The 12,165-nt window shown below is 41.7% G+C and overlaps 1 protein-coding gene across 5 annotated transcripts in view; it reads right to left on the bottom strand.

The window, feature by feature from the left end:
- Positions 1-12,165, bottom strand: part of lrp4 (low density lipoprotein receptor-related protein 4) — a 377,362-nt gene that overhangs the window by 129,624 nt on the left and 235,573 nt on the right. For all 5 annotated transcript variants that reach the window (XM_048545554.2, XM_048545552.2, XM_048545551.2 and 2 more), the window contains one exon: positions 9,288-9,404. In XM_048545554.2, coding sequence (XP_048401511.1) covers positions 9,288-9,404 — 117 coding nt within the window. The remainder of the gene's footprint in view (positions 1-9,287; positions 9,405-12,165) is intronic.

Below are 12,165 nucleotides of genomic sequence, written 5' to 3'. Positions count from 1 at the left end.
TATACGCAAGTTGTTACCTTAAAGCATGGAGACATTGGTACCACTGACTGGGAGGAAAAAGCTGCCAACTGCTTAGCATGGCACCCCCGATCCATCAAGGCAGAGGCAGTTGGAGGTTCAGTGACTCGATTGTGAGCGAGGGTGGTGGGTGGGGGGTGGAAATGGTGGGCCGAGAAAGAAGAAGCAAGACAAGCACATGGCTGTGCATTCCATTTCCGCACACAACGGGCTCCCACCGCTGAAAACCTGCCGATCCAAAACTGGGCATCTCAGTCCAACGTCTCGAGTCCTCTGGCAGCCACCATCCCTTGATTCTGGGCAGGCAACTTCTAACATAATTCCTACAAAACAACCCAGCAACGATGCAGCCAACCACATCAAAAATGGGCAACTGAAGCCCAAATCATTTTCAATAATTTCACATCGGTGACAAAAACATTCAAAATTCAGCTGAAAGTAGACGACAGGTGACCTCAAAACATCCCGGTAATCACAATCCAGATACCCAACTTACTGGAGGAGGTAGTTCTTAGAAGTGCTTTTGAGGCATTCTGCTTCCAGATGGATCTGGTTGTGCTTTGTTAGGTGTGCTTCAGAATGATGGAAACAAATGCGACCACCACCACCATCACACCCCCCAGCCCTCTCCACCCCCTGACACGACATTTATGAATAGTAGCACAGGATCCCAAGTTAAACTCTATTCACATTCAACAGATTGTTGGGGTTATCTCAAAGGACTCAAATCAATAAGGCATCTGTCACAAGTGTGGAAAGTCCAACATCCACATAGTGTCCAAAATACAAGCAGCAAAAACTTGTTTTTTCAGGAAAAAAAACCAAAAGAACTGTGGATATTGAAAAGTTAGAAACTAAAACAGGAATTGCTGGAAAAACCCTCAGCAGGGCTTGCTGCATCTGTGGACAGAAAGCAGAGTCAATATTTCTGGTTCAGTGGACCATACTTCAGAACAGGCAACAATTGCTTGACCGTCATTTGCAAAAGAACATCTCTGCTGCTTTTAATCCTTCAAAACCCTGCCCTATAGGAGACCCATAATATTAACCTAATAAATGAAGCTGTTTATAAAACTTCCCATCGAGATGTAGAAATAAATGACATTGAGTTATACATTGATCCTTTCCTTTGTGCTGCTTCTGCATCCCTTCAGTTTTCAGCCATTTTTGATGAAAATCATTGACGTACTTGCCAGATCAATACGCTCTCGTCTGAATCGTTACCCCTGAGGTTGACTTGTCATAGTGTTATATTGCTTTTCATGGGTTTCATTTCTTTGAAGTCGACTACATTCATCTCACTCAGACACACAATGGCTGATATCTGAAACAGCAACATGCACCACACTGGCAGTGACTGCTCACTGTGCATCCACACTTGGAACTCTAACACTCATAGTCAAACTCTCAATCAACCAGACTCTAATGGTCAAATCTAACCCAGGAAGGTATTGCCTACCATGGATAGGGAAGTGCTAAGTGGCAGAGTTCAGAAATGACTGTTGGTGACTGAGCCAGTGATGGGTTTAGCCAGACATTTGTGGGGGGGGGGGGGGGGGGGGTTAAATTTAATAGAAACAAAATACTGTGGATGCTGGAGATCTGAAATTAAAACAGAACTTTCTGGAAAAACTCAGCAGGTCCAGCAGCATCTATGCGGAGAGGAACAGAATTGATATTTGGAGTTGATTGACTCTCTTGTTTTTATTTTAATGATCACAAAAGGTATATATTGTGTATAAATGCATTTCAGTCTATAGACTAATACATTTGTTTCAGAGGTGATCAAATATACCAGGTCACATTTTAAACGGCAACCATTCTTTGTAGCTTGAATGGGTAACCATCAACCTGTTTAGAGCAGAGCTGAATCAGAAACATAAGAACCATATAATAAAGCTTCATCAGTATGAGCTGACGGTTACTTACATTGATTGGAAGATGGTAAAAAACAGGAGCAGTTGCCATTTAGTTCCTTGAAACTGCTCTGCCCAAGGCTCATCTGATCAGTGTCGTAACTCAATTTTCCTGACTGATCCCCTTCACCAGTCTTGATATTTCTCTCAAATCCCTCTATTGAAAATCTGTTTGAATCAGTCTCACATATGCTCAGGGATCCAACCTCCAATGCTCACAGGGAAAGAGGATTCAGAACACTAACATCCTCTGTAAGGCAAAAATTCTCCTCAATTTGTCTTAAATGGGTGACCCTTTATTTTTAACTTGATAGCCTCACAAAGGGCGAACATCCTCTAAGCATTTATCCCTGCAAGCCCCCTTTAGGGTTTCAGAACATGCAATAATTCTGACTCTGCATACGCTGCATGAACAGGATATTTCTTTACTTCTACCAAGTAATGTCTCTGTGAGAAACGTTCACTGGTATGGTGTGTGTATTGTGTGCTGTGTTCCTAGAATCCTGATGGTCAGAAGGTGCAAAATCTCGCAGCTGGGGCCAACTTGAGAGACTGAGTAAAGCAAAAAGGAGATTTCAAAACTCCCATCTTATAAAACGTGTTTTGTCAAGTTAAAGGATGGCAACATCAGATACACACCCTTAAAAATTGCATGCAGTCTACACTTGAGTAAAAAGGTTTCTCTCCATGCTGCAGGTTATGCAAGATGCAATGAACCGTTTTGGCACTGACGTCTGTCTTCACCAGCATCTGTTGGAAAGCCTTTGATACATGTACCCAACCAGCAAGAAAATTGCAAACACCAACTGTGCACATTTAAAATTATATTACTCAAAATTCAATCCTTTTAGTAATGCATCCTTTGGAGATAATTCTGGACAAAATGGTTTGTAATTATTGCCAACCAAAGCAGAACAGCATAATTATCTAAAGATACAATGGAATGTATCGCTTAATGTAAAAATAAACTGGTGCCAACGCCCATGAATTAGCTCCTTTTCAGTGAGTATTCAATAGGGTTTAATTGCTCATAGAATAACATTCCTCTGTAATGTCACGCTATCACAGTATCATTGCAATGCAAAGCAAGTTACCTACAAAGTGCCATAAATTATCAAAGTCATCACTGCATCATGCAGAGAATGATGTACAATGAACACTAATTGGGAGGTTGTCTTTTGAGGAGAAGTTGAACAAGCTAGACCAGTACCTTTGGTTAGTAGAGTAAGAGCTGTCTTGATTGAAACACAAGATCATTAGCAGTCTTCTTCATAAGGTTGAATATGGAAAGGATGCTTCCTCTTGTTGGGGGGGGGGGTTGGGGTGGAATCATTGCCTGAAAGTATGCGGTAGCCCATTTCAGACCAATACAAGGACAATTTTTTTTTTCTCTCATGATCTTGAATCTTTGGAACCATTTTCCTCAACAGCGGAGCATCTATCTTTATAACCGAGGTAATTTATTTATAAGAAAGGGCCTTGAAGGTTTTCAGGATAGGTGGGAACTGGAAGTAAACAGGTCAATTATGATCTTATGATGAGCAGACTCTTTGGGGATTGGCAAGTGACCTCCTGTTGTTCCTTATTCATCTGTTTATATGTTTGTACTATTGATAGGTCTACAGTACATTTATCGAATATCACTGAAAAAAATTGTCAAAGCTCTTAGTCTCGACTAAGCTTGCAGTTAACTGTCAGTCATCATCTAACTGCTGCAACCTTCATTATAGTTGCTCTACCAAGTAGCGTCCACTTATTAACCATTAGCATTCTCCTCTCATATATGTTTGTACTTTTCCCTTGATTTTGGTATTTCTATGAATTGTCCTGATGAGCGCTAGACAAAAGCTTCAAAAATAAAGTGTCTTCTTGCAGCAAGATGCAAGTTTGATAGTATTTGTATTTCTGAAGTGAAAATACAAGCACAAATTGTTTGTGTCTGATTTCGGGAGAAGATCAGAACATGGTCTTAGGGGTTCAATCAGGACTTATCAGAACTTGACCTTTCTAAGTGGCAGAGCAAGGGGCTATGTAGGGATTGCACAGGATGTTGGTGAGGCCTCTTCTTGAGTACTGTGTGTAGTTCTAGTCGCCCTTTTATAGGAAGGATATTATCAAGCAGGAGGGGGTTCAGAAGAGATTTACCAGGATGTTGCTGGGAATGGACAGTGAGTTATAAGGACAGGCTGGGAATTTTAAAACTGCAGCACAGAAGGCTGACGGATGACCTTATAGAGGTTTGTAAAATCATGAGGGGTACAGATAAGGTGAATGGTGGTGCCTTTTCCCTGGGGTGGGAGGGGTGCATTTCAAGACTAGGGGACATATTTTTAAGGTGAGAGAGGGGAGAGGTTTAAAGAAGACACGAGGGGGAATTTTTTTTAATACTGCGCGTGGTTCATATGTGAAATGAACTTCCAGATGAAGTGGCGGATGTGGATAGTTACAATGTTTACAAGATATTTTGATAAGGATACGAATAAGAAATGTTGGAGGGAGATGGGCCAAGTGCAGGCAGATGTGGCTAGTTAAGTTTGGGATTATTGTTGGCATCTACTAGTTGCACTGAAGGGTCTGTTTCTGGGTCTATAACTTTATGACTGACTTTTGCTTGCGGGGCCAAACAGCCTGTTTATTCTCCTTGTTCACATGTTCAATGTTTGTGTGGATTGAGGGGAGCGTGCAATCCAGAGCATTTCCCTAATTATTACTTTAAATTTGAGCAAGAAATGTACACAAAATAAAAATTCCAATGCTTCATACAATTGCATGAGAGCTATAAAGAAGCATTTAATATTTGAAAAAAAAGAGATGACTCGTGGAGAGTTTTTTTTTAAAGAGGCAGCAAAGTTAATACCAGATGCTGTTCTGCTATCCATATCAGTGAAAATTGTAGGTGTTTTGCTATTCCTATTCATCTCCTTTCTGATAATCTGTTGTGTGCGCAGGGAAGATCATTAAAGGAAGGAGGAGCAGAAGGGGCAAAAATGGATTAGAGAGTGCCCGCCTCTATTGCACACACCACAGCCTCAGCATTGCTTGTGATTTAGATGCACCACTCATTGTTGTGAATTATTTGACCATACCACAAAAAAAATAGCAACACAGATGTGGCTACAAGCATTTGCAGACCTGAAAACCAACCAGGTTTGCCATAGTCTCACCCATCAGGAAAAAAAACTGATAATGGTTGGGAAAGAAAAGGAGGTGGAAAACCTTACAAGAGATGCAAAGGGACAAAACAAAAGAATATGCTTTCTTTTTCCACTGGGAAACATTTGTCTTCAAACTAAACCAAGAAATTGTCTGTTGCAAAAAATAATAAAACTACCCACCCTTTGTACAACACCCGAAATTTCTTTCCCCATGTGAATATCAATAGTGTACACACGCATTAATCTATATTCAGTACACAGCAGGGTAATAACAAACTGAACTCAGATCAGCCCAAGACCAAGCGTAAACATAGGAATAAGGCTGCACGTGTTTAGTCAACCATTTGCTCAACTGAATTTCTGCAGGTTTCCAATCTCTGACTGTCAGAAAGCCACACTTTGAGGGATACAGTCATTTCTTGTGTGTTTCCCCAAATTGTCTGATTTATGGCCAAAGCATAGGGTGGGGTGTCAGACTTGAGAACCAATCGTTGGATTTCCAAAGGGAAAGCTGTCAGTCAGAGGCTGCCCTGGTAGATATGGGAGGGTGAAGCCAACGAAAATGGAAATACATTCTCTCCTAGTGTTTTCATTTAAGTAGGAAACTGATCTTTGCAGCTGTGCTTTGAGTCAGTGTGAGAGAGAGCGTGAGTGAGAGAGACAGCGAGTGTGAAAGACAGAGCATGTGTGTGAGAGAGCGAGTGAGAGACACAGCGAGCATGTGAGAGAGAGCATGATTGTGAGAGACAGCGAGTGAAAGAGACAGCGAGTGAGAGAGACAGCGAGTGAGAGAGACAGCGAGTGAGAGAGACAGCGAGTGAGAGAGACAGCGAGTGAGAGAGACAGCGAGTGAGAGAGACAGCGAGTGAGAGAGACAGCGAGTGAGAGAGACAGCGAGTGAGAGAGAGAGCGAGTGAGAGAGAGAGCGAGTGAGAGAGAGAGCGAGTGAGAGAGAGAGCAAGTGAGAGAGAGAGCAAGTGAGAGAGAGAGCAAGTGAGAGAGAGAGACAGAGTGTTAGAGTGTGCGTGTGAGAATGTGCATGTGTCTGGTGAAATACAAAGCCTCTGATTTTCAATTTCTTTTGCTTTGTTTTAAATTTTCCTCTACACTCCCCCCTGAGCAACAAGCCATCCCTTGCTCAATGGGATTAGCAGGCTACCTGCTCCTGAGGAATTGCTATGATCCTCTTAACCAGAAGGAAGCACACAGGATTTGCACTTGGATCTCTGCTTTGTGGCCAGCGTTTGAACTCCACTCAATGTTATCCGAGATTACCACAATTGGTAATTTACCAAGTGAGTGTAAGCCCTTGCTTTAATGGTGCATTGTGGTGGATCACTAACATACTGCATTGCAACTCTGCCACATGGTAGACTATCTTAGAACTAACATTGTGCAGTGTGGCCACAGCCATGGGCAATAAGTGTTGGAACAGGCAGCAATGACCACATCCCATAAGTTAATAAAAAAAACTAGGAGGTAAAGTTTTAGAGTAGGACTTGGCCCACAATAGAGGGTAATAAAGGCAGAAACAATTTGATGCTGAACGGTCAGTGATTACCCATATCAATTAGTAACCCGGTAGGATTGCCAGCCTTTATTCAAATCGTGCCAATTTCTAACTTTGACCCTTCAAAATTCTTTATTCCTGGATATTCTTTCGAGCTTTTCCTGGTAAATGATCTGATTTGTCTTTCAGTCACTTCTCCATCTCCTTCATCCTCTGGTGTCTAGTAGGATTCTCTTCATGCGCATCAATCAGAAACACGTCAAAATAATTTCATACTTAAGTCCGGTCACTTGCAATATAAGCAAACATGACAACCATTGGAACACAGGAAGATTTTACAAACAGCAATGAATTGACAAATTGGTCCATGCCCCTCACAATTTTATTCTTGGGCTACTTCTTGATAGCGATGTACTACCCATATGCTTATACCACACTGGGGGTGTATTCTTTAATGTGCTGCTCAAGGAAAACATTGAGTGTTGCACCACGTCACAATCTCATACCAATATCAATGTGCCGTCATCGTCTGAAACTTATTTGTCAAACCTGTAAATGAAGCGACTCACCAGTCATACTCAGTTTTACGACATTACGTACACCCAAAGTAAATGGGAGAGCCATGAGATCTTCCTCCCCTGACATTTTCCATAAGAAATGTGTTTTTAATGGAATAAGCCCCAACCTCCTACCACATGTAGATTTGCAAGTTTGAAATATGTAGATGATACGTTCATGATCTCAGAATCTGCAGCAAGGATTACGGTTTGCCCACACATCTACATACATTCCATTCCAAAGCAAGGCATTTTTGCAACGGAGCAGTCTAACTGCACTACTTCCTCAACATGCTGGCTGAGAGATCTATGAGCAGATTCTCTCGTATTGTCTTCCCCAAGCCGACCAACACTGGTCAATATACACCCTGGAATTCAAATAGCCCCACATGCTAAAACTGGCTTTATTAGCAATCTTATACATCAGCCATTTGCTCACCTTGTAAGCTTGACACAGTAATAGCACACATCAATTATTCTGTGGGACAGTGGCGATCCAGATCAGAAAACTATTCACCATGACTCATACAAATTGGTCAGAGACTACCAGTTCTGGACCTGAGAAATGACTGATCTATCTCAAATTACCCTGGAAAAGCAAAATACCTGAAAAAATTGATGAGGTTAAGCAAGCCACTTCACACTGTGATGTCATGGAATCAGTGGCAATGGCAGTGGAACCGTCCGCAACTGAGTAACTTCCTGGGTGAATCTCAATGTCACTGCAATGTTACAATTAGTCAACTGTACAATCCAAAACCAAGCGGAGGCTTGGGGACCGCTTTGCAGAACACCTCCGCTCAGTTCGCAAAAAACAACTGCACCTCCCAGTCGCAAACCATTTCCACTCCCCCTCCCATTCTCTAGATGACATGTCCATCATGGGCCTCCTGCACTGCCACAATGATGCCACCCGAAGGTTGCAGGAACAGCAACTCATATTCCGCCTGGGAACCCTGCAACCATATGGTATCAATGTGGACTTCACCAGTTTCAAAATCTCCCCTTCCCCCACCGCATCCCAAAACCAGCCCAGTTCGTCCCCTCCCCCCACTGCACCACACAACCAGCCCAGCTCTTTCCCCCCACCCACTGCATCCCAAAACCAGTCCAACCTGTCTCTGCCTCCCTAACCGGTTCTTCCTCTCACCCATCCCTTCCTCCCACCCCAAGCCGCACCCCCAGCTACCTACTAACCTCATCCCACCTCCTTGACCTGTCCGTCTTCCCTGGACTGACCTATCCCCTCCCTACCTCCCCACCTATACTCTCTCCACCTATCTTCTTTACTCTCCATCTTCGGTCCGCCTCCCCCTCTCTCCCTATTTATTCCAGTTCCCTCTCCGATGAAGGGTCTAGGCCCGAAACGTCAGCTTTTGTGCTCCTGAGATGCTGCTTGGCCTGCTGTGTTCATCCAGCCTCACATTTTATTATCCTGTACAATCCAAACATCTGGTTCATCCAGCTGTTCACAATAAGCAGAGTCCAGCCTGCAGTTAACCAGCCCGTGCAGAACTTCAAACAAAACATGATTCAGTAATTTCGCAGCTTTAGTTGAACAATCCTGATGGTAAATCAGTTGTTATTGTAATGATAATCACATATGCGCACAATGCTGCTGGAAGCAACATGCAGTCATTCACATGGCTGAACACATTGCATCGAAAGGGACATGTGAAGGGCTCATGCCTTTTCTCAAATTACCCAGAAGCCAATGGTGCTTCCCCTGTGACAAAGTGTCAGCCAATAAAAATTGATTTCCCTGTACTCCCATTGTGTAAACTGTAGTGATCGTTGGAAATTTTGCATTTCTGCATTTGTCCTGATGAGTGCAAGACCAAAGGTTATGGTAATATGCTGCTCTTTTCAGCACTGGTTACATTATTGTTATGGCCTTTGATCCAAAATTGTGTGACTTGTGGACGAGAACACTGCTGTCTGGGCCAGCCCAATCCAGAAAATTCAAACCCCCAATGCTAATTTGACCTCAAAAGGATTACGAAGACATGACCAACTCACAGAGACTCACCCCTGTTTGTGAGTAAATGAGCAGAAGTAATGGAATAAGTAACATCCAACAACGAATTCACAACTTTAGGTTGAGAAAAGGCCGTAATGAATGCACACTTACGACAATCCTGCTCATCGGAATCATCCCCGCAGTCGTTGTCACCATCACAGACCCAGGAACGCCGAATGCATTTGCCATTGTCACAATGGAATTCCAGAGGGGAGCAAGTCGGCAGCACTGGAAAAGAAATGTCAAACAGATGGTGAATTAAGAATATAGTTGTTTTACCATTTTGTTCTGTATGTCAGAGCTATATTTCAAATGTACTTTGTCTGCAGACCAGAGAGTATGCATTCCTCATTTAAAAAGAACAAACTTTTAGGTAATCTTCAAGAAGATGTTGTACAGTTTATAAATGAAGACAAGAATCAAAAGCTCCCTCTCCAGATATCAAGACCCAAGCTCAACAAACAAATGGTTAAAAACTCCTCTGTTACTAATTTGTATCTCTTAATTTTAAAGTTAAAAGTGCCACCCTAAAGAGAACTTGCTCTGCGACTTGCTCCTGCTTCTTTTCTCCACCCTCAATTGCCACTTTCAAAATAGTTAGGGTGGAGATTCATGGCAACAATCCCGACGTGGACATAAATGCCTCTCTGTAGTGTCATAAATTGCGGAATACAGTACGCCATTATAGACAGCCTTCCATTCAACATTATCTGATGGGATCAAACTTCTGCTTTGATTATTCAATCAACAATCTGGATACAAATTGCAAAGGTTTCCCAAAATGAAATCATGTTTCAATATCTACTCAAACTCATTCAGTATCACAAACATAACTGGGAGGCATTTCAGAACGTAATTGTATCTCTGGCAGTATCTGCGAAGGGAAAAACAGAGATAATGTTAACTCTGCTTCCTCCTTCACAGATGCTACCAGACCTTTGTTTTTGTCCCTGATTTACAGCATCCGCAGCTCTTTCAGTTTTTATTTTGTAATTATATCTCTCCCTTCGTTGTATAAAAATACTTAACGGTGGTTAACTGGTGCAATTTTATGCAAATCTGAAAATGGGTTGCTCAATAAAAAGGCACATTTTTCTGAGAATTTGAGGCTAACATCCATTGGGTGCCTTAATAGTAAATATCTAATGACTTTGAAATATTTGATGAAATAATTTAATTTTATTGCCGTGCACATTTTAGCAAATTACATTTTTAATAAATTAAATAAAACTCTATTTCTGTAAACTTTTAAAAAAAAATCAGCTTAACTTGCAGAGTTTGTTAAACAGCTGTAATGGCTAGAGATCAACAGTGCTCTTTAATTCATTCTGGGGGTGTGACTGGCCTCCAGCCCCAGTGCTTTTTAGAAACAGTGCAGAAGGTCACAAAACTCATTCCCAGGGCAAGCGTTTGAAATGCCTCAAACTTTTTAACAGGTTTGGCCAATTCTGGACCTATGGCGCTGGTAAAATCAACAGAACAGCAACGAAATTTTACCTCAGCGCCTCCCTTTAAGAGATCTATTTGTAAATTTCACAAATGCAACATTAATCCATGCCCATGGCTAAAAGAGTGGCACATCCGGAAATAGACAACCTAAATTACTTTCAAATCTTTGAAGCACTAACTAATTCAGAAATGTTAAAGTATAATATCTGTTAATACAATTCTGCACCTCTCGTGCGATTGTGGTGTTTTAACGAACACTTGCATCAGTCACAGAAACACAGCCATTAACTTAGCTGTTAAAATAAAACAATCCCCACTGCCATCAATGTTCAGAAGCTGTATTCATTCTTCACTTGACTCTTTTATTTTTCCAAAACGTTGCAACTTTCCAGCACCTCAAATTAAACAGACTATAGCATGAAATGCCATGCTTCCAGTTAATAGAAAAGGCAGTGAACACACTATCTTGGTACAGTAAGTAACTCTTGGGGGGTAATGAATACCTCATTCAGTTAATTCAAATCCTTCATCCCAGGAACTGGATAGCATGAAGAAGGGATCCAGGTTTAACTAAAAGACTACAGAATTTCCACAGCAACGTAAGTACAGGGCCCGAAGGTATATTGCTCAGCTTCCATCTGCACACCCAATCATGAATAGTCCGTAGCAGATAAATAAGACATTTCCAAAGAAGAAAATAAAAAGTTTCCTCCCAGAAATACGAGACAGATACAGGCCTTCAAGGACCCAATGAGGCCTCCAGGATCTTACATCAATTGGGCTTTATCAGCTTGATGGCTTTTTAATTGTCATTGTAGCCCCTTTCCCAATGATTGCTTTGGCTAAGGGAGGGATTGAAATAATCATTGATTACCAGTGATATCAACGTGGCCTAGAGACCCTAGCTTGCAGCACTTGTTGAATTAAAGTTCCAGAAACAGTAAACGTTTCTCATGAGTATGGGAAGCATTGGAGCTAATGACACAAATGACTTTGTTCAGTGTACTTGATGAACGTGTTAAGATGTGGAGAAGTAACAAGAACATCTGGACCATCTGAGAATTAAGAGCTTCCCATTGTATCATATAACCATTGACTCTCTTAGGATGTGCCTTGTGGCACATAAGGTGCAGGTGGGCTATAACCAGTAATAATTAAGCCACACAAATGTTTCAAAGGAATTTCTTTATCTGATTGCAAGCAGGTTTGACAACATCAATTTAACAAGATGATATAACACTAAACTTGGAGCTCTAACTAGCTGGTCAAAAGTTGTGCTTTTAATGTGGGGGGAGGCTGATGCAGTAAAGACACTTCTGCTGGTCAGTGATTTGTGTATTCATGGTCTAGTAATTCTAAATCTTACATGCATTCTGAACTGAAACTCTCATGGCAATAGTGACCACTGAGGTGTTTTTAAGTGTTATTGTCTGGAAGTACAGTGAAACTCCATGGATAAAATACACACACAATTTCTCACAGACTAGTCTGCGATGTTAGATTTATTGTAAGCAAATCCATCAATGTATAGCATAGTGTA

Source organism: Stegostoma tigrinum, chromosome 17, assembly GCF_030684315.1.
Source record: "Stegostoma tigrinum isolate sSteTig4 chromosome 17, sSteTig4.hap1, whole genome shotgun sequence".
Lineage (NCBI taxonomy): Eukaryota > Metazoa > Chordata > Chondrichthyes > Orectolobiformes > Stegostomatidae > Stegostoma > Stegostoma tigrinum.
Note: the sequence above shows the minus strand (reverse complement) of the source record. Positions and strands in the feature narration are given on the sequence as shown.